The 20,674-nt window shown below is 43.8% G+C and overlaps 1 protein-coding gene across 1 annotated transcript in view; it reads right to left on the bottom strand.

Annotated features, from left to right (window-relative positions):
- The window catches only part of DAW1 (dynein assembly factor with WD repeats 1), an 82,453-nt gene that overhangs the window by 58,944 nt on the left and 2,835 nt on the right, over nt 1-20,674 (bottom strand). The window contains exons 2-3 of the mRNA XM_073673000.1: nt 20,076-20,148; nt 18,364-18,508 (exon numbers count right to left, since the gene is read on the bottom strand). Of these exons, the coding sequence (XP_073529101.1) occupies nt 18,364-18,508; nt 20,076-20,148 (218 nt within the window). The remainder of the gene's footprint in view (nt 1-18,363; nt 18,509-20,075; nt 20,149-20,674) is intronic.

The raw sequence follows: 20,674 nt of genomic DNA, 5'->3' as shown, positions 1-20,674 counted from the left end.
GAGCCGCATATAAGGGTGAAGCTGAAGCCATACAGAATTCCTGATGCACGCCGGAAGGTGTTCTCGGCTGAGGTGAAGAGGATGTTAGACCTCGGTGTGATAGAGGAGTTAAAGAGTGGATGGTCGAGTCCCATCGTCCTCGTGCCAAAACCCAACGGAGAGTGGAGGTTTTGTAATGATTACCGCCGGCTGAATGAGGTGTTCAAGTGTGACGCGTACCCGATGCCCCGCGTCGATGAACTCATCGAGAGGCTTGGCCCGGCGAGGTACATCACCACTCTGGACCTGACGTAGGGCTACCGGCAGATCCCCATGTCCCAGACGGCCAAGGAGAAGACGGCTTTCTCAACACCTGATGGGTGCTTCCAATACACTCTGATGCCGTTCGGACTACAGGGGGCCCCAGCCACCTTCCAGAGGGCTATGGATCGGATCCTAGCCCCACATAAGAAGTATGCCGCAGCCTACCTTGATGACATTGTAGTTTTTAGCCCAGACTGGGAAAGTCATCTACCTAATTTACAGGCCGTTCTGGATGCTAAGAAAGGCGGGATTTACAATAAATCAAAAAAAAAATGTGGGGTTGGAAAAGGGGAGGCCAAGTACTTGGGCTATGTCGTCGAGAGAGGCGAAATAAAGCCACAAGTTAATAAAGTGGAGGCAATCCAGACCTGGCCGAAACCACTCTCCAAGAAGCAAGTGAGAGCATTCCTGGGAATGGTGGGATATTACCGGCGGTTTATCCCAAATTTTTCCATGATGGCCGCGCCACTGACGGATTACCTAAAAGGCACCAGATCAACCATGGTGAAGTGGACGGAGGAAACAGAGATAGCGTTTCAACTGTTGAAGTCAGCACTGTGTAAACAGCCGGTCCTGGTCGCATCAGACTTCCAGAAAGAGTTTGTGGTCCAGACAGACGCTTCAGAGGTTGGTCTAGGAGCCGTGCTCTCTCAAGAGATAAATGGAGAAGAACATCCCATTCTCTATTTGAGCCGGAAACTTTCGTCCTGCGAGAAAAACTACGCAATAGTAAAAAAAGAGTGTCTAGCCATAAAATGGGCTGTAGATACACTAAGATACTACCTACTAGTCCAAAAGTTTAGGTTGGTATCAGACCATGCCCCGTTAAGATGGTTGAGGGAAAAGAGGGGTAAAAATGCCAGGGTAACTAGATGGTTCCTAGCTCTTCAGGACTTCAACTTTCATGTAGAGCATAGGCCCGGGAAGTAACATGGGAACGCTGATGCCCTTTCTAGAATTCCGTCTGGTATCGCAAGGTGCCCAAACGCCCGGCTTTGGGCAGAGGGGGGGAATATGTGACAGTCACTGGTATGATATATGAGGGGAGGTATGTGTCGCACAGGTTGCTAGCCTGTGTGAACAGAAACCAATGGACTTTCTGCAAGCATGTTATATGCTGGTGGGTTAACTCACTTAAAGGGCGTGGTTTTAGGGGAATGACAGTGATGGGAGGGACGTCATTCCCCATACCTCCACCTCAGGGTGTTGCTGAGAATCGTTTAAATGTTCAGCCCTGTTTTTTTTCTTTGAGTTGTGTTTGGAGAGGCAAGGTCTCCAGACTGGACAGCCATAGCTCAGGAGTTAGCTGAAGGCTGGACATAACCTGTGTGTGCGACCCGCACACACATATATGGACTGTGCTATAGTTTATCTTTTGTTTTTGTGGTTTAGCCAAGTAAGGCTGTATTTATTTTGCTGGAGTGCAGAGCTTTATGCTGCTAATAAAGCCTGCAAAGAAAACCCGGGTTCCTGAGTCTACTTCCGGAAGTGGCCGAGCGAGTCGTCCTACCACAGACAGATAGATAGATAAATATAGATATATATACGAGGGTCAGTCAATAAGTAATGCCTCCTATTTTTTTTCTCCTTTTAATTGGCAAGAAATTCAAATGCAATTACATAGGTTGAAAACCACAACATTAACGATTAATTTGTCACTTTTCAATATAATCTCCATCCATTTCCACACTCTTGGTCCACCGTTTAACAAGGGCATGTATTCCAGCATGGTAAAAAGCATTCTTGGGACCCACCGTGCACAAACTTTTCTGTATCCCAGTTGTCCAATAATTTTCATCACACTGCCTTTACTGAGGCAGATAATGCCACACAACTTATCTGCAGTCACCCGGCGGTCACCAGGAATGATGTCATTGACTCGCTGAATGTTGCTTGGAGTCACTGCGGTTACCGGCCTGCCACTCCGCATTTTGTCAGCCAACGGTGATGGCCCTTCAGCTGTGTTACAGCGACGAACCCATCGTCTAACAGTACTGACATCCACTGTTGCATCACCGTACACATTTTTCAGTCTCTCATGAATTCAAATGGGCGTTTCACCTTCTGCACGCAAGAATTCAATCACAGAATGTTGTCTAATACGAACATCGATGTCAGCCATTTTGCAAACGGATATAGTCCTGCCACCTGTTGGTGCAGGAAGTTGCAATTGCTGTGGATTGGAGAAGAAGGTTTGAGGATTTGTGCCAAATTCGAATATTTAACATAACTGCCTTATTTAAGGAGAAAAAAAATAGGAGGCATTACTTATTGACTGACCCTCATAGATATGTGTGTGTGTGTGTGTGTATAATATATATATATATATATATATATATATATATATATATATATATATATATACACAGTACAGACCAAAAGTTTGGACACACCTTCTCATTTAAAGATTTTTCTGCATTTTCATGACTATGAAAATTGTACATTCACACTGAAGGCATCAAAACTATGAATTAACACATGTGGAATTATATACTTAACAAAAAAGTGTGAAACAACTGAAAATATGTCTTATATTCTAGGTTCTTCAAAGTAGCCACCTTTTGCTTTGATGACTGCTTTGCACACTCTTGGCATTCTCTTGATGAGCTTCAAGAGGTAGTCACCGGAAATGGTTTTCACTTCACAGGTGTGCCCTGTCAGGTTTAATAAGTGGGATTCCTTGCCTTATAAATGGGGTTGGGACCATCAGTTGTGTTGTGCAGAAGTCTGGTGGATACACAGCTGATAGTCCTACTGAATAGACTTTTAGAATTTGTATTATGGCAAAAAAAAGCAGCTAAGTAAAGAAAAACGAGTGGCCATCATTACTTTAAGAAATGAAGGTCAGTCAGTGCGAAAAATTGGGCAAACTTTGAAAGTGTCCCCAAGTGCAGTTGCAAAAACCATCAAGCGCTACAAAGAAACTGGCTCACATGAGGACCGCCCCAGGAAAGGAAGACCAAGAGTCACCTCTGCTTCTGAGGATAAGTTTATCCGAGTCACCAGCCTCAGAAATCGCAGGTTAACCGAAGCTCAGATTAGAGACCAGGTCAATGCCACACAGAGTTCTAGCAGCAGACACATCTCTACAACAACTGTTAAGAGGAGACTTTGTGCAGCAGGCCTTCATGGTAAAATAGCTGCTAGGAAACCACTGCTAAGGACAGGCAACAAGCAGAAGAGACTTGTTTGGGCTAAAGAACACAAGGAATGGACATTAGACCAGTGGAAATCTGTGCTTTGGTCTGATGAGTCCAAATTTGAGATCATCTTTGATTCCAACCACCGTGTCTTTGTGTGACGCAGAAAAGGTGAACGGATGGACTCTACATGCCTGGTTCCCACCGTGAAGCATGGAGGAGGAGGTGTGATGGTGCTGGGGTGCTTTGCTGGTGACACTGTTGGGGATTTATTCAAAATTGAAGGCATACTGAACCGGCATGGCTACCACAGCATCTTGAAGCGGCATGCTATTCCATCCGGTTTGTGTTTAGTTGCACCATCATTTATTTTTCAACAGGACAATGGCCCCAAACACACCTGCAGGCTGTGTAAGGGCTATTTCACCAAGAGGGAGAGTGATGGGGTGCTACGCCAGATGACCGGGCCTCCACAGTCACCAGACCTGAACCCAATCGAGATGGTTTGGGGTGAGCTGGACCGCAGAGTGAAGGCAAAAGGGCCAACAAGTGCTAAGCATCTCTGGGAACTCCTTCAAGATTGTTGGAAGACCATTTCCGGTGACTACCTCTTGAAGCTCATCAAGAGAATGCCAAGAGTGTGCAAAGCAGTCATCAAAGCAAAAGGTGGCTACTTTGAAGAACCTAGAATATAAGACATATTTTCAGTTGTTTCATACTTTTTTGTTAAGTATATAATTCCACATGTGTTAATTCATAGTTTTGATGCATTCAGTGTGAATGTACAATTGTCATAGTTATGAAAATACAGAAAAATCTTTAAATGAGAAGGTGTGTCCAAACTTTTGGTCTGTACTGTGTATATATATATATATATATATATATATATATATATATATATATATATATATATATATATATATATATATATATATATATATATATATATATATATATATACATACATACACACACAGTTATATCAAAAAGTTTGGGCACCCCTATTAATCTTAAGCTTAATGTTTTAGAAAAATTGGTGTTTTTGCAACAGCTATTTCAGTTTGATATATGTAATAACTGTTGGACACAGTGATGTTTCTGCCTTGAAATGAGGTTTATTGTACTACTAGAAAATGTGCAATCTGCATTCAAACAAAATTTGACAGGTGCATAAGTATGGGCACCTCACCAGAAAAGTGACATTAATATTTAGTAGATCCTCCTTTTGCAAAAATAACAGCCTCTAGTCGCTTCCTGTAGCTTTTAATGAGTTCCTGGATCCTGGATGAAGGTATTTTTGACCATTCCTCTTTACAAAACAATTCCAGTTCAGTTAAATTTGATGGTCGCCGAGCATGGACAGCCCTCTTCAAATGATCCCACAGATGTTCAATGATATTCAGGTGTGGGGACTGGGATGGCCATTCCAGAAAAATTGTAATTGTTCCTCTGCATGAATGCCTGAGTAGATTTGGAGCGGTGTTTTGGATCATTGTCTTGCTGAAAGATCCATCCCCTACGTAACTTCAACTTTGTCACTGATTCTTGAACATTATTGTCAAGAATCTGCTGATACTGAGTGGAATCCATGCGTCCCTCAACTTTAACAAGATTCCCGATGCCGGCATTGGCCACACAGCCCCAAAGCATGATGGAACCTCCACCAAATTTTACTGTGGGTAGCAAGTGTTTTTCTTGGAATGCTGTGTTTTTCTGCCGCCATGCATAACGCCTTTTTGTATGACCAAGCAACTCAATCTTGGTTTCATCAGTCCACAGGACCTTCTTCCAAAAAGAAATTTGCTTCTCCAAATGTGCTTTTGCATACCTCAGCCGACTCTGTTTGTGGCGTGCTTGCAGAAATGGCTTCTTTCGCATCACTCTCCCATACAGCTTCTCCTTGTGCAAAGTGAGTTGTATAGTTGACCGATGCACAGTGACACCATCTGCAGCAAGTTGATGCTGCAGCTCTCTGGAGGTGGTCTGAGGATTATCCTTGACTGATCTCACCATTCTTCTTCTCTGCCTTTCTGATGTTTTTCTTGGCCTGCCACTTCTGGCCTTAACAAGAACTGTCCCTGTGTTCTTCCATTTCCTTACTATGTTCCTCACAGTGGAAACTGACAGGTTAAATCTCTGAGACAGCTGTTTGTATCCTTCCCCTGAACAACTATGTTGAATAATCTTTGTTTTCAGATCATTTGACAGTTGTTTTGAGGAGCCCATGATGCCACTCTTCAGAGGAGATTCAAACAGGAGAACAACTTGCAAGTGGCCACTTTAAGTAGCTTTTCTCATGATTGCATACACCTGGCTATGAAATTCAAAGCTCAATGAGGTTACAAAACCAAAAAAAGTGCTTTAGTAAGTCAGTAAAAAGTAGGTAGGAGTATTTAAAACAAGAAAATGATAAGGGTGCCCACACTTATGCACCTGTCAAATTTTGTTTGAATGCAGATTGCACATTTTCTGTTAGTACAATAAACCTCATTTCAAGGCAGAAACATTACTGTGTCCAACAGTTATTACATATATCAAACTGAAATAGCTGTTGCAAAAACACCAATTTTTATAAAACATTAAGCTTAAGATTAATAGGGGTGCCCAAACTTTTTCATATAACTGTACATATACATATACACACACATACACACACTTCTCAAAAAAATAAAGGGAACACTCAAATTACACGTCCTAGATCTGAATGAATGAAAAATTCTCATTGAATACTTTGTTCTGTACAAAGTTGAATGTGCTGACAACAAAATCACACAAAAATCATCAATGGAAATCAAATTTATTAACCGATGGAGGCCTAGATTTGGAGTCACCCCCAAAATTCAAGTGGAAAAACACACTACAGGCTGATCCAACTTTGATGTAATGTCCTTAAAACAAGTCAAAATGAGGCTCAGTATTGTGTGTGGCCTCCACATGCCTGTATGACCTCCCTACAACGCCTGGGCATGCTCCTGATGAGGTTGCGGACGGTCTCCTGTGGGATCTCCTCCCAGACCTGGACTAAAGCATCCGCCAACTCCTGAACAGTCTGTGGTGCAACGTGACGTTAGTGGATGGAGCGCGACATTATGTCCCAGATGTGCTCAATCGGATTCAGGTTTGGGGAACGGGCGGGCCAGTCCATAGCTTCAATGCCTTCATCTTGCAGGAACTGCTGACACACTCCAGCCACATGAGGTCTGGCATAGTCCTGCATTAAGAGGAACCCAGGGCCAACCGCACCAGCATATGGTCTCACAAGGGGTCTGAGGATCTCATCTCGGTGCCTAATGGCAGTCAGGCTACTTCTGGCGAGCACATGGAGGGCTGTGCGGCCCTCCAAAGAAATGACACCCCACACCATTACTGACCCACTGCCAAACCGGTCATGCTGAAGGATGTTGCAGGCAGCAGATCGCTCTCCACGGCGTCTCCAGACTCTGTCACATATGCTCAGTGTGAACCTGCTTTCATCTGTGAAGAGCACTGGGCACCAGTGGCAACTTTGCCAATTCTGGTGTTCTGTGGTAAATGCCAAGCATCCTACATGGTGTTGGGCTATGAGTACAGCCCCCATCTGTGGACGTTGGGCCCTCATACCACCCTCATGGAGTTGGTTTCTAACCGTTTGTGCAGACACAGGCACATTTGTGGCCTGCTGGAGGTCATTTTGCAGGGCTCTGGCAGTGCTCCTCCTGTTCCTCCTTGCACAAAGGAGGAAGTAACGGTCCTGCTGCTGGGTTGTTGCCCTCCTATGGCTCCCTCCACATCTCCTGGTATCTGCTCCATGCTCTGGACACTGTGCTGACAGACACAGCTACCCTTCTTGCCACAACTCGCACTGATGTGCCATCCAGGATGAACTGCACTACCTGAGCAACTTCTGTGGGTTGTACTGTAGACACCGCCTCATGCTACTGTACCTCTAGGAGTGAGAGCAATGGCAAAATGAAAAAATGACCAAAACAGCCAAAAAGAATGAGAACAGATAAATGGTTTGTGGTCACCACCTGCAGAACCACTCCTTTGCACAACAGCAGGAGAAATTGTTTCACAATCACTGTGGCTTCATAACTGGACAGGTAGATTTCACAAAAATGTTATTGACTTGGAGTTACATTGTGTTGTTTAAGTGTTCCCTTTATTTTTTTGAGCAGTGTATATACATGCACATTATATGTATATACAGTGCCTACAAGTGGTATTCAACCCCCTGCAGATTTAGCTGGTTGACACATGCGGAATTAACTTGGCATTGTGACATTTGTACTGTAGATCAGCCTGGAAGTGGGAAATGCACTGCAGCAAATTTTTTTTTTTTTTAAAAAACGTTAAAAGTTAATTCAGAGTGTCATTTATTATTCAATCCCTCAAACCTCAAGAATTCTGTTTGGTCCCCCTAAAGTATTAAGAAGTAGTTCAGGCACCAAGAATAATGAGCTTCACATGTGTGGATTAAAGATCTCTTTTGCCAGCCTTTTCTGACTATTTAAGACCCTCCCCAAACTTGTGAACAGCACTCAGACATGGTCAACATGGGAAAGACAAAGGAGCATTCCAAGGCCATCAGAGACAAGATCGTGGAGGGTCATAAGGCTGGCAAGGGGTACAAAACCCTTTCCAAGGAGTTGGGCCTACCTGTCTCCACTGTTGGGAGCATCATCCGTAAGTGGAAGGCTTATGGAACTACTGTTAGCCTTCCACGGCCAGGACAGCCTTTGAAAGTGTCCTTCCGTGCCGAGGCCAGGCTTGTTCGAAGAGTCAAGGCTAACCCAAGGACAACAAGGAAGGAGCTCCGGGAAGATCTCATGGCAGTGGGGACATTGGTTTCAGTCAATACCATAAGTAACGTACTCCACCGCAATGGTCTCCGTTCCAGACGAGCCCGTAAGGTACCTTTACTTTCAAAGCGTCATGTCAAGGCTCGTCTACAGTTTGCTCATGATCACTTGGGAGGACTCTGAGACAGACTGGTTCAAGGTTCTATGGTCTGATGAGACCAAGATCGAGATCTTTGGTGCCAACCACACACGTGACGTTTGGAGACTGGATGGCACTGCATAAGACCCCAAGAATACCATCCCTACAGTCAAGCATGGTGGTGGCAGCATCATGCTGTGGAGCTGTTTCTCTGCCAAGGGGCCTGGCCATCTGGTCCGCATCCATGGGAAGATGGATAGCATGGCCTACCTGGAGATTTTGGCCAAGAACCTCCGCTCCTCCATCAAGGATCTTAAGATGGGTCGTAATTTCATCTTCCAACAAGACAATGACCCAAAGCACACAGCCAAGAAAACCAAGGCATGGTTCAAGAGGGAAAAAGTCAAGGTGTTGGAGTGGCCTAGTCAGTCTCCTGACCTTAACCCAATTGAAAACTTGTGGAAGGAGCTCAAGAATAAAGTCCACATGAGACACCCAAAGAACCTAGATAACTTGGAGAAGATCTGCATGGAGGAGTGGGCCAAGATAACTCCACAGACCTGTGCCGGCCTGATCAGGTCTTATAAAAGACGATTATTAGCTGTAATTGCAAACAAGGGTTATTCCACAAAATATTAAACATAGGGGTTGAATAATAATTGACCCACACTTTTATGTTTAAAATTTAATAAAATTCAACTGAGCAACATAACTTTTTGGTTTGTAAGATTTATGCTTCTGTTCATAAAACTTACTCTCGTTTGCAGTTTGAAGGCTCTAACTTATTTGCATCTTATCAAACCAGCTAAATCTGCAGGGGGTTGAATACTACTTGTAGGCACTGTATATATATATATATATATATATATATATATATATGTGTGGGTATGTATATAAATATATAAATATATTTGTTATATATAATTCATGTATTTGGGGCTAAAAAATATTTCTGTGATTGCCTTTTCCACTGTTTGGCTTTTGCAGGCCCTTTGTTTTTCTGCGCATTTAACTTTAAGGCTACGTTCCCACGATGAGTTTTTGGTGAGTTTTTTACGCTGCATATTTTCGAAAAATGCAAATAACTTATTTTACTTAATGGGTGCAGAAAATCAAAAAAATCTAGCACATGAAAAACTCACCAAAATCTCATCATGGGAGTGTACCCCAACTCTTAGGTGAGAGGAGCTAAAAAAAAAAAACAGATGTGCTACAAACGCCCAGTCAGACCATCACAGTGGGCTGACTGACGGATTCTCAGTTCACTCATTCTGCAGTCATCAATAGACAATGAACACATAGAGTACAGAAGGCAGATGGTGCAAAATTTTTAATGAAACCCAGTTGTAAAAAATTTTTTTAACCCAGAATACATACATTTGAGAAAAAAATCATCCCGAAAGGTGGGCAAACCAGAAATCAGAAAAGGTGATCTGGGTCCTTATTCCATGTGAAATACAAAAGGGTTGACAGCAAGGATGTTTGATATGACTCTTGAGTTGTGCAGCGTTTTATAGGGCTCAGAGAATGAACAGGGTTACAGGCTTCTATTGAGTGCCATATATTGTGGGAGCCCCTATGCAAAGCATTATAAAGGGCCTGTGTAATCACTTTATAGTGTGCCCACTAAAATAGGGTGATGCTTATCCCTGCTTCCACCCATTCAACCAGCAAGGAGGGCAGGTACCCTTGGCAAGGAGCTGTAAACAATGAGCAACTAATAAGCATAGAGCAGGAGAATGGTTCAACACAGATAAAGCAAGTTAATTCCAAGTTAATTCCTAACTTGCTTATCTTAACACCATCTTACTTGCCTTCCTGGAATTAACCCTTTCAGTAAGAAAGTGCTGGAATAATTTTATTTGTGCCCTTTTTATGTTTACTTTTCCTTTACACATAGGGGGCTTGCTCTACATGCTTGGCTATATCCGGAATCCTCAACTGCATTCTTAATTTCCTCTGCCTTTATCAAGAAGGTTTTTCTATAAGCACGCACTTAAGAAGAATGTCATGCTTGTCTCCGTTCTTTCTTATTTCAGCCATATTATTCTGGCTGCCAGTAAAAGCATTATTACAAGACAACGTATTGATTGCAAATCTATATACTGCCAAGCACCCTGAGACATGAACGGATGACCAAAAATTTCTCCCAAGTGATTGGGGAGGACTTATCATTGCAAAAATAAATGTAACTTCCAGTAAATAGTTTAAGTGGTAAAGTGATTTCACAATACATTAATAATATACACTGCTCAAAAAAATAAAGGGAACACTTAAACAACAGAATATAACTCCAAGTAAATCAAACTTCTGTGAAATCAAACTGTCCACTTAGGAAGCAACACTGATTGACAATCAATTTCACATGCTGTTGTGCAAATGGAATAGACAATAGATGCAAATTATTGGCAATTATCAAGACACCCTCAATAAAGGAGTGGTTATGCAGGTGGGGACCTGGCTGATGTTTTGGTCACTTCTGAATGTTGGTTGTGCTTTCACACTCGTGGTAGCATGAGACGGACTCTACAACCCACAGAAGTTGCTCAGGTAGTGCAGCCCATCCAGGATGGCACATCAATGCGAGCTGTGGCAAGAAGGTTTGCTGTGTCTGTCAGCGTAGTGTCCAGAGGCTGGAGGCGCTACCAGGAGACAGGCCAGTACACCAGCAGACGTGGAGGGGGCCGTGGGAGGGCAACAACCTAGCAGCAGGACCGCTACCTCCACCTTTGTGCAAGGAGGAACAGGAGGAGCACTGCCAGAGCCCTGCAAAATGACCTGCAGCAGGCCACAAATGTGCATGTGTCTGCACAAACGGCACCTGGCCCCATGCTGAGCGCAGGGACATCTCCGGTCATGTGACGGCGCCGGCACAATACTTACCCCTCCCTGTGCCTCCGCAGCGTCTTCCGCGTCCTCTGACTGTGACGTCTCAAGTCAGAGGGCGCGGTGATATGTTTACACCGCGCGCGATCTCTCCTGAGCTGTCACAGCGCAGAGCGGGAAGACGCGGGCGACGCTGGAGTCCAGATCAGCATCAGGTGAGAAGTGAGGTGAGTATTTGATTTTTTTTTTTTTTATGTATGGGGGCATGGGGCATTATATGTATGGTGGGGGGAGAGTGGGTGTGACATCCTGCATGGGGCATTATATGGGGGGGTGACATCCTGCATGGGGTATTATAAGGGGGGGAAGTGACGTCCTGCATGGGGCATTATAAGGGGGGAAGTGACGTCCTGCATGGGGCATTATAAGGGAGGGGGTGTGACATCCTGCATGGGGCATTATAGGGGAGGGGGTGTGACATCCTGCATGGGGCATTATAAGGGAGGGGGTGTGACATCCTGCATGGGGCATTATAAGAGGGGGAGGGGGGAATTGACATCCTGCATGGGGCATTATATGGGGGAGGGGGGAATTGTCATCCTGCATGGGGGCATTATATGGGGGTGTGTGACATCCTGCATGGGGCATTATAAGAGGGGAAGGGGGGAAGTGACATCCAGCATGGGGCATTATAAGAGGGGAAGGGGGGGAAGTGACATCCTGCATGGGGCATTATAAGGGAGGGGGGGGTGACATCCTGCATGGGGCATTAAAAGGGGGGTGTCATCCTGCATGGGGCATTATAAGGGGGGAACAGCCTGCATGGAGAGTTACATGGGGGCCAATATTCTGTATGGAGCGTTATATGGGGGTCAGTATGCTGTATGGTGCGTTATATGGGGGACAGTATTCTGTAAGGAGCGTTATATGGGGGTCAGTATTCTGTATGGAGCATTATATGGGGGCCAGTATTCTGTATGGAGCGTTATATGGGGGCCGGTATTCTGTATAGAGCGTTATATGGGGGCCAGTATTCTGTATGGAGCGTTATATGGGGGCCAGTATTCTGTATGGAGCATTTTATGGGGGCCAGTATTCTGTATGCAGTGTTATATGGGGACCAGTATCCTGTATGGAGCGTTATATGGGGACCAGTATCCTGTATGGAGCATTATAAGGGGGTCAGTATCCTGTATGGAGCATTATATGGTGCCCATAATACTGTATAGAGGATACTGTCCGGTCTGCACTGTGCACTGTGAGGATTCACCGGTTTCTGAGCTATTGTAGAATTTACAATAGATATCGCTCATGTCATGTAGTAAGTGAAATCTTTGCATTGTACTATATATATATTTCTCTGTGGTATCTGTGCATCATGAATCGTGGCATGTGTTAAAGGGGCCCACTGAAACTCTGTCGCCCAGGGCCCACAAAAACCTGGAGCCGGCCCTGGGGGTAAGTATAACAAGTTTTATTTTTTTTAAATACAATTAATTAACTAGGAGTGGGGGGAATCAGAGATGCACGGGGGGATGAGAGATGCATGGGGGGGGGGGGCAAAAAAAATTCTTGCATAGGGGCCCACTACAGTCTGCGTCTGCCCCGGATATATAATATATTATATATATATATATATATATATATGCCAGGGCTGTGGAGTTGGTAAGACCAACCTCCGACTCAGACTCCTCAATTTCCTTGGCACCGACTCCCTCATACTTGGCTCATGTTTAAGTGATAAATTTACTGTAGCACAGATTCATCTCAGCTAAAAGTCTGGACCCTTAGATCAGGAATAGGACATTTCATAACTTTCCCAAATTCTTATGGAAAAAATATTCCCCACAAACTGCATTGAACTACTGTACCCAATTTATTATATATTTTAGGAGTTGGAGTCGGTCCATTTTATACCGACTCCGATTCCGACTCCAACTCCACCAAAATGGACACCGACTCCGACTCCACAGCCCTGGTATCAGCGCCGATCATTTGGGGAATACACCCATTACTGATATAGAGCTGATCATTTGGGGAGTACACCTGTTACTTATATATAGCACCTGACACTTGTTCCTGCATACTATTAGGCAATCGGTCTGATGAAGGCCTAAACTTTAAGACTGAAGCGTTACTTTGTTTTGGATGGTACTACAAATATAATGAATATTACCTTTCACTCATCTTACATAAATAAATAAATGACAAGGTTTCTCCTATACATTACAATGTTAAATCATGGACATCGTACAGACTGTACACTGATGTCATCCATGTGCCGCCCATGATGTTCATGGACCCATAGTCTTGTATGGGTAATTTAGAGCTGTAACACAGATCAGAAATAGACATGTCTGTGTGACTATTTGTGAATAACTCGGTCCGCAGAAAAAGACCCAAAACACAGACATGTGAACAGCCCCATAGACTATAATGGGCAAATGTCCTATCAGTGAAAACCATGAATAGATCACAGATGTGAGTCGCAGACGTCTGAATGAGGCCTTCGGTTATATTCACACATACGCGTGACACGCCATAGTGCAGTCCCAGTTTTTCTGGGAGAACACACAGATCTGTAGAATTTCATGGATTTTAAAGACGGATCCGTGTCTCCGGTCCGTGGGACTCTGTGCATGTCTGATTCCCATACGTTTTGTGGGTCTGATGCTACTAGGATGACACTTGAGTGAAAAAAAAATAGTTCATTTCTCTAGGATGGCAGCACTCACACAGGTGTGTGAACAGAGCGAATGGAGGGTCCGGCCGCATGTGACGCAGGGAGCTCTATTCAACACCTCTTGGCTGCGGTCTTACAACCAGGGAAGAGTCAAGACAAGAAGGAACACAGGTCCTCTTTTCTGATGATCAGTGGGGTCCCACATCACTTACCCAGTGGACATGTGATCATTTCTGCAGAAAGGAATACCCTCCTATATATCAGTGAATGGCGGTCAGTGCAGCAATTGTGTGATAAAGTGAGGACATCAGCGTCTACTCCTGCAGTGTGTGACCGAGGATGTGTCTGTACCTGACATCTGTATATATGCTGGGAATTCAGAGTCAGGATATCACTGTAATTGTAAGAAAGAGACGTGTCATGTATGGCGCAAGAGCGCCCCCTATTGATTCAGTGTTTGCAAACGAAGCAGCAACGCAAAGTCAGATAAAAAGCTGAATCTAAGTATAATATCCTATTACTTGTAAACACAGCAAAGAAAAGCGAGTTGGCACTGCTCCGCCCTGTAGTACTACAAGTCCCAAATAACTCATGTGAAATTCAATCAGCGGTCTTGTTTTCAGGTGATGCTCGATGGCAGAAACAGTGTCCTTAATGGAAACCGGTCATGTAAAAAACACTATTAACCTGCAGATATGGGATCCAATTCATAAAATCTTTCACATAAGAATTCTGGCATATAAGCATTGAAAAGTGGCAAAATTTAGGCATAACTTGGAAGTAGCGCCTACATTTTAGCATCTTAACGTTAGTTTCTCCCAGCTCTACCGAAATTTTATACTGACTCCACCAAAATGGACACCGACTCCAACTCCACAGCCCTGGAGCTGGAGCAAGACGGGGGCGCAGTGGGGCATAACGCCACAGCTCGTCTAATTCATAACAAAGCTGTGGCTTTCTGTAAGCCAGAAATCTCACTCCAACACCTGATGCCAGTACCTGACTGGAGTGAGATTTCTGACATAGTGCAGGGATGCCACACGCCACTCGTCAGACACTCCAGATTCATGAAGAGGCGTGCACCGCTCCATGAATCAGGAGCATCTAATTCCAGCACGCCCCCTCATCAAGAACGGCATTGTTCACACCAGTGTTGAATAATTGGGCCCATTGAGTTAATCTGCAGGTTAATGGCCTTATAAAGCAATTCAGCCGCTGCACTGACAGCCCAGCTAGAAGAAGCTTTGCTCCTCCTGGCAACCTCGGACTTTCAGTCACAGAGGCGCGGCCAGTGCGGCATCAGTCTCTGCTCAGTACATGGTGAACGGTGGCTGTAACAGCACCCTAGCACTGACTGACAGCCGGCCTGATGCTCAATGTATACTAAGCAGTGACTGAACCCGCGCCAGCCGAGCCTCTATGACTGAAAGCCGGAGGCTGCCGGGAGGAATAAAGTTAATTTCCTCCCGGTAGTCGGCTTCTCAATACGGCGGTTTTAAAACACGATTAACCTGCAGATTAACCCCATATGCGCAGGTTAATAGCTTTTGGGGACATAACAGGTTCCCTTTACACAGTAGTTCAGAGAGAAGAAATTCCTCAGCACTGACCAAGAAATAATATTAAAAATGTTTTATCCCAACAGCAGTACATAAATGAGTCAGTTTCGCATAATACAATGCCTTGTCAGGGCCTCCGCATTATGGCAAACCCCACAAACTTAAATACTACAAACTTAATTAAAACACCATTAAAAAACACTGAAAAATATACAAAAATATTACAATAAATATTCAAAAAATAACCAAGCAGGGTCTGTCAAAACTCCATGCCATATTTGTCATTATTTACAATATACTTATTAATCAATCAAAAAGGAGTTTAATACGACCAAGCGGTCCTATTGCCCCTAGCTCCTAATGCACCAGATACAAGAGAGTTCAGTTTTGAAAAGCTAAGCGTGGCTCCTACTTTTAAGAACTAGAATCTGCTGAGAAGTATCTTTAGGAGAGGGATGAAACAGGGTTTTTTTCTAAGCATTTTGCAGAAAAATTGTTTGTTGAACATCCTAAACAAGACAAACTGGTATTTGACACCCAAAATCCACAAGTCCCTGGGTTGTCATTTGTATTTTCTCCAAACATCCTATATGCTGCCAGTTTGTGGTCTGAGCAGATCACGACTCAAACATCTATATATATAATCGTCTAATTCTGTCTGTTTGTCTGTAACGGAAATCCTGCGTCGCTGATTGGTCGCGTCAGCCGCCCGCGACTAATCAGCGAAAGACACAGTCCGGCCGTGAATTGGCGAGGGATTTGAACCACGCTTCGCTGATTGGTCGCGCCCGGTCGGGCGTGACCAATCAGCGATATTGGCGCGGCTACTTTAAATTAACCCCCCAATGTATCCCCCGGGGCCCCTAATGAATTTCGTAAATACCTCATGTTGCCAATACTGCCTGTGCACGGCGCTATCGCTGACTCTCTCAATGAATGGGCGCGCGGTGGATGCCGGGTGTGATGCGATGGGGGATAACCCCGCCCACAACCCGTCACTCACCGTGGAACGAGGAACAGGAGACCCCTGTCTGCAGCCGCAAATAGTCGTGACGTAAGCGGAAGCAAGAGCCGGCTGCAGCCGGGGGTCACGTGCTGCCTGTGCGCGGTCAGCGATAGCGCCGCGCACAGGCAGTATTGGCAACATAAGGTATTTACGAAATTCATAAGGGGCCCCGGGGGGATACATTGGGGGGTTAATTTAAAGTAGTGGACAACCCCTTTAAACCCCGCTTCGCTGATTGGTCGCGGCCGGCCAATATCTCTGATTGGTCGCCCGGCCGGCCGCGACCAATCAGAGATATTGGCGCGGAATTTAACCCCCAGTCACTGCGCGACGTAGATCACTCACATTTACTGAACAATTTCTGTCAGTCACAGTGCCACGTAGTTCAGTCACGTTAGATATTCATGTAATGGTTTATATATTTTGATGATCTGTTTAATAATTTTGTTCAGTTGTATTAAGTTCTATGAGCAATAAAATTTAATGATAATGTATATATTTTACCCGGAAAATCCTGTGTATTCATTGCATTATTGTTAAATCTTCATAAATAAACTACATACATATTCTAGAATACCCGATGCGTTAGCATCGGGCCACCATCTAGTTTCATATAACAGTAAAGCTCGGGTCACATTTTTAGCCAACGTTGGAGGCTGTCCGCGACATACACCTCTGATGGTAGGATGCAACGGTGTTAGCTAATCAGACTGTTGTCCATGCAAGCAAGGATCATAAGTTCATCTATCGGATTAGTGGGTGAGCTGGCTTCTGCTTTCCTCCATATCACACTGTATTGCTATAGATGTGATCACTAACCATAGCGTTCCCATCGTAAAACATATACAACGTGATCTATTACACAATTACAGACTGCAAAATAAAAACCCATTAAAACTAGAGCTGAGCAAAATATTCACAGAACCCAGGTCCAGCATCCATGTTGATACTTTGAAGCAGAACCAACTTGCTCCACCAGCACTGAGCTCCTCCTGTGATCACCAGGCTCCACGTCATGAGGTCGCATGATGCCTAGTGATTAGACCTCATTAGTGACTAGACCTCATGGGACATCATGACATCTTGGTGGCCTAATAATCATAACAGGTGCCAAAGAAGCCAGCAGTCAAGTACTGGCTGAGCAAGTTTGTACTGCTGTGGTCTGGCAAATATGGAGAACCGACATGGACACTGCAAATATTTTTGCTCAACTCTAATGCCAACGTATAGCAGGTAATCGGTCGTCAAAATGATGAAAGACCCTAAGTGTACATTTAGCCTATCTGCCTGCAGCTTTTACAACCATACAGCGTATCTCAAAGATACGCCTGAAATGCAATGTGAATAAGAGCCTAAGACCATGGCCCCACTATCAGTATTTGGTCAGTATTTTTTCTCAGGAGTGGGAGCCATAACCAGGTGAGGAACAATCAGCGAAAAGTTATAATAGAAACAAGTCACCAATTCTGCATTTATACATGCAGAGAGGAGAGGAAATGGAAAGTCAGCTCACCAGTGAGAGAGTGTCCAGACATGGCTGCAGGGATCCGTTCGGAAAACCCGGGACCAGGCTTGGAAGCAAATGTGAAGATAGAAGTTCCAGCGGATGCAAAGTAATTAAAATCCAATTTATTCACAAATAGGTAAAAAACACGGCAGCAGCACGACCAGCAGGTATGAAAACCAACGCGTTTCGACCTATACGGTCTTACTCATGGACCATAAGTAAGACCGTATTTTACTTATTTGTGAATAAATTGGATTTTAATTACTTTGCATGCGCTGGAACTTCTATCTTCACAATTCTGCATTTATCACCCACTCCTGGTTTTGGCTCCCACACCTGAGAAAAAATACTGACCGAATACTGATAGTGGGGCCGTGGCCTAAGAGTAAATCACGGGTGATGCAGCTACCAGCACTGACCTTGAATAGATAGAACTTGTGGTGGTCCTGTTGTCCTATCTTCTCTTGCAGTCTTAGGATGAGGTGCTTCACTTGCTCGGTGCGGGAGGCAGTAATAAGAGGTTCGGCTTTTCTTATGTCTTCTACAAGTAGGTGCACATCAGTCCTACAAAAACACAGCCACTTGGTGATATCTGTTTCTGGATATCTGTCCATTTCTATATTTAAAGGGGTCTTCATTAATTAGAACTAGTGATGAGTGAGCGTGCTTGTTTGACCCTCTCACAGAGCACGCTCGGGTGCTTGCCGAGTGTCTTCGGCGTGCTCATATATTATGTTCCAGTCCCTGCGTCTGTATGATTTACAGCTGTAAGACAGCCTGAACACATGTGAGGATTCCCTAACAAACAGGCAATCCCTGCATGTGTTCAGGCTGTCTTACAGCTGTAAATCATGCAGACGCAGGGACTGGAACATAATATACGAGCACGCCGAAGATACTCGGCAAGCACCCTAGCGTGCTTGGTGAAAGGGTTAAATGCTTGCTCATCACTAATTAGCACCTATCTAGAGGATAGGGTAGAATTGTTAAATCATTGACTCATTCCACGGACTCATTGACTAGCATGGCCGAATGCCATCTGATAATCAGATCCAACTTTGCCATGCTGCACTTTTCTTCCTAGAACAGACTCTGTCCGAGAAAAAAAATGGGACATGTGCAGGGTCCCATAGAATAACATTGGTCCGAGTGAGATCCGATGTTTTGTCAGTTCATACTTGGACCGATAATCCAGTCATGTAAAGGAGCCCTTATACTACACGATAGATGCAGAACTCAGACGCCTTAGACGTCACGTTGTAATGCCTGCAATGTCTCTGTGCATCGCTGTCATCCATCTTCTATTTCATGATCTGATTAAACATCTTTAACCCTTGGCCTTCGTAGCCAGTTTTCGTCTTTACGTTTGCATTTTCCCTCCCTTTATTCCAAGAGCCATAATAGTTTTATTTTTGTGTTAACATTATCGTTAATAATAAGGCTTGTGTTTTGCGGGACGAGTTATAGTTTTGAATGACACCATTCATTTTACCATAAAAAATGTACTGGAAAATGAGAAAAATAAATCAAATGAAATAATAAAATAAATGCAAACGTGCCATGGTCTTTGAGTTTTGTTTTTACAGCATTCATTCTTTGGTAAAAAATGACCTGAAAATGCATAGATTTTTTTTTCTTATTTAAGTGGTGAAAAAAATTCAGAGGTTTATTAAAAAAGGAAAAAAAGTTTTTTTTTCCCTCATTTTCTGAGACCCGCAAAGTTTTTATTTTTCCAGCAATTGAGCTGTGTGAGGGATTGTTTTATTGTGCGGCAATCCGACATTTTTATTTATACCAAATTTAGGTACATAAGAAGTTTTTATCGCTTTTTATTGCACTGAAAAAAACTGGCATTTTTGATTTTTTTCCCTTGTTACAGCTTTTACCATATGCATTAATTTTATACTTTGATGGACTTTTACAGTCTAATGTATTTTAATGAGGGTGAAGTAGAGCGCTCACCACACATGGGCACCCCAGCAATGATATAACGATATGTCCTCTTGTACTACAGAGTTAATGGTCGGGATTTATTAACTTTTATTGAATCTTATTCCTTGAAAATGATATGAATTCAGCCACTAATAATAAAACAAAGGTTTGTCTGACACACGTCGATCAGAGAACTTACGTAGGGGACAGGTCCAGTAAATCAATAGACTTGGTTTTCAGCTCCCCGCCTTTTTCATACTCCAGGATAATCCCTGTAGGGCGATAATATAACAAGGTAATGCAATAGTACAGGGAAAATCTGCTCCTTATGTCTTAGCTCACTGTCCCATATTATATGGTGCAATCATCGTACTTATTCTAACTATCAGTATAATGATGAATGACGGCGGCGTGGAGAAAGCGCGAGTCACAGTACAGAACAGCGAGGACCCGATGGTCCATGTGGCAGCTTTCCTGTCTGTGCAAAGGTCACCATCTTGTAAAAAGGTAATAGGAAAACTGGGATCTTCTTTAACTTTCTTTTCTAACTGGCAACCTGAAAGCCCTCAGACCCCTGAGCAATGCCGAATACTGAGTATAGGGCTCAAATATCCCTAGAAGTAGGGATCCCTATGATATTTGGCCCCTAGTTCTCCCTATGATAATCTCAAAGGATCAGTGTCGAGGAATGTTCTAAAATAGAGGTGATCAAGGTGCCATGCACTTAGCGATATAATTTACTCTGCAAAAAATCTAGCAGCAGGAGTGAAAAACCTGATCAGAAAATAAGAGGAAAAA

Source organism: Phyllobates terribilis, unplaced genomic scaffold, assembly GCF_046119375.1.
Source record: "Phyllobates terribilis strain yellow unplaced genomic scaffold, ASM4611937v1 Scaffold_3__8_contigs__length_932513732, whole genome shotgun sequence".
Lineage (NCBI taxonomy): Eukaryota > Metazoa > Chordata > Amphibia > Anura > Dendrobatidae > Phyllobates > Phyllobates terribilis.
Note: the sequence above shows the minus strand (reverse complement) of the source record. Positions and strands in the feature narration are given on the sequence as shown.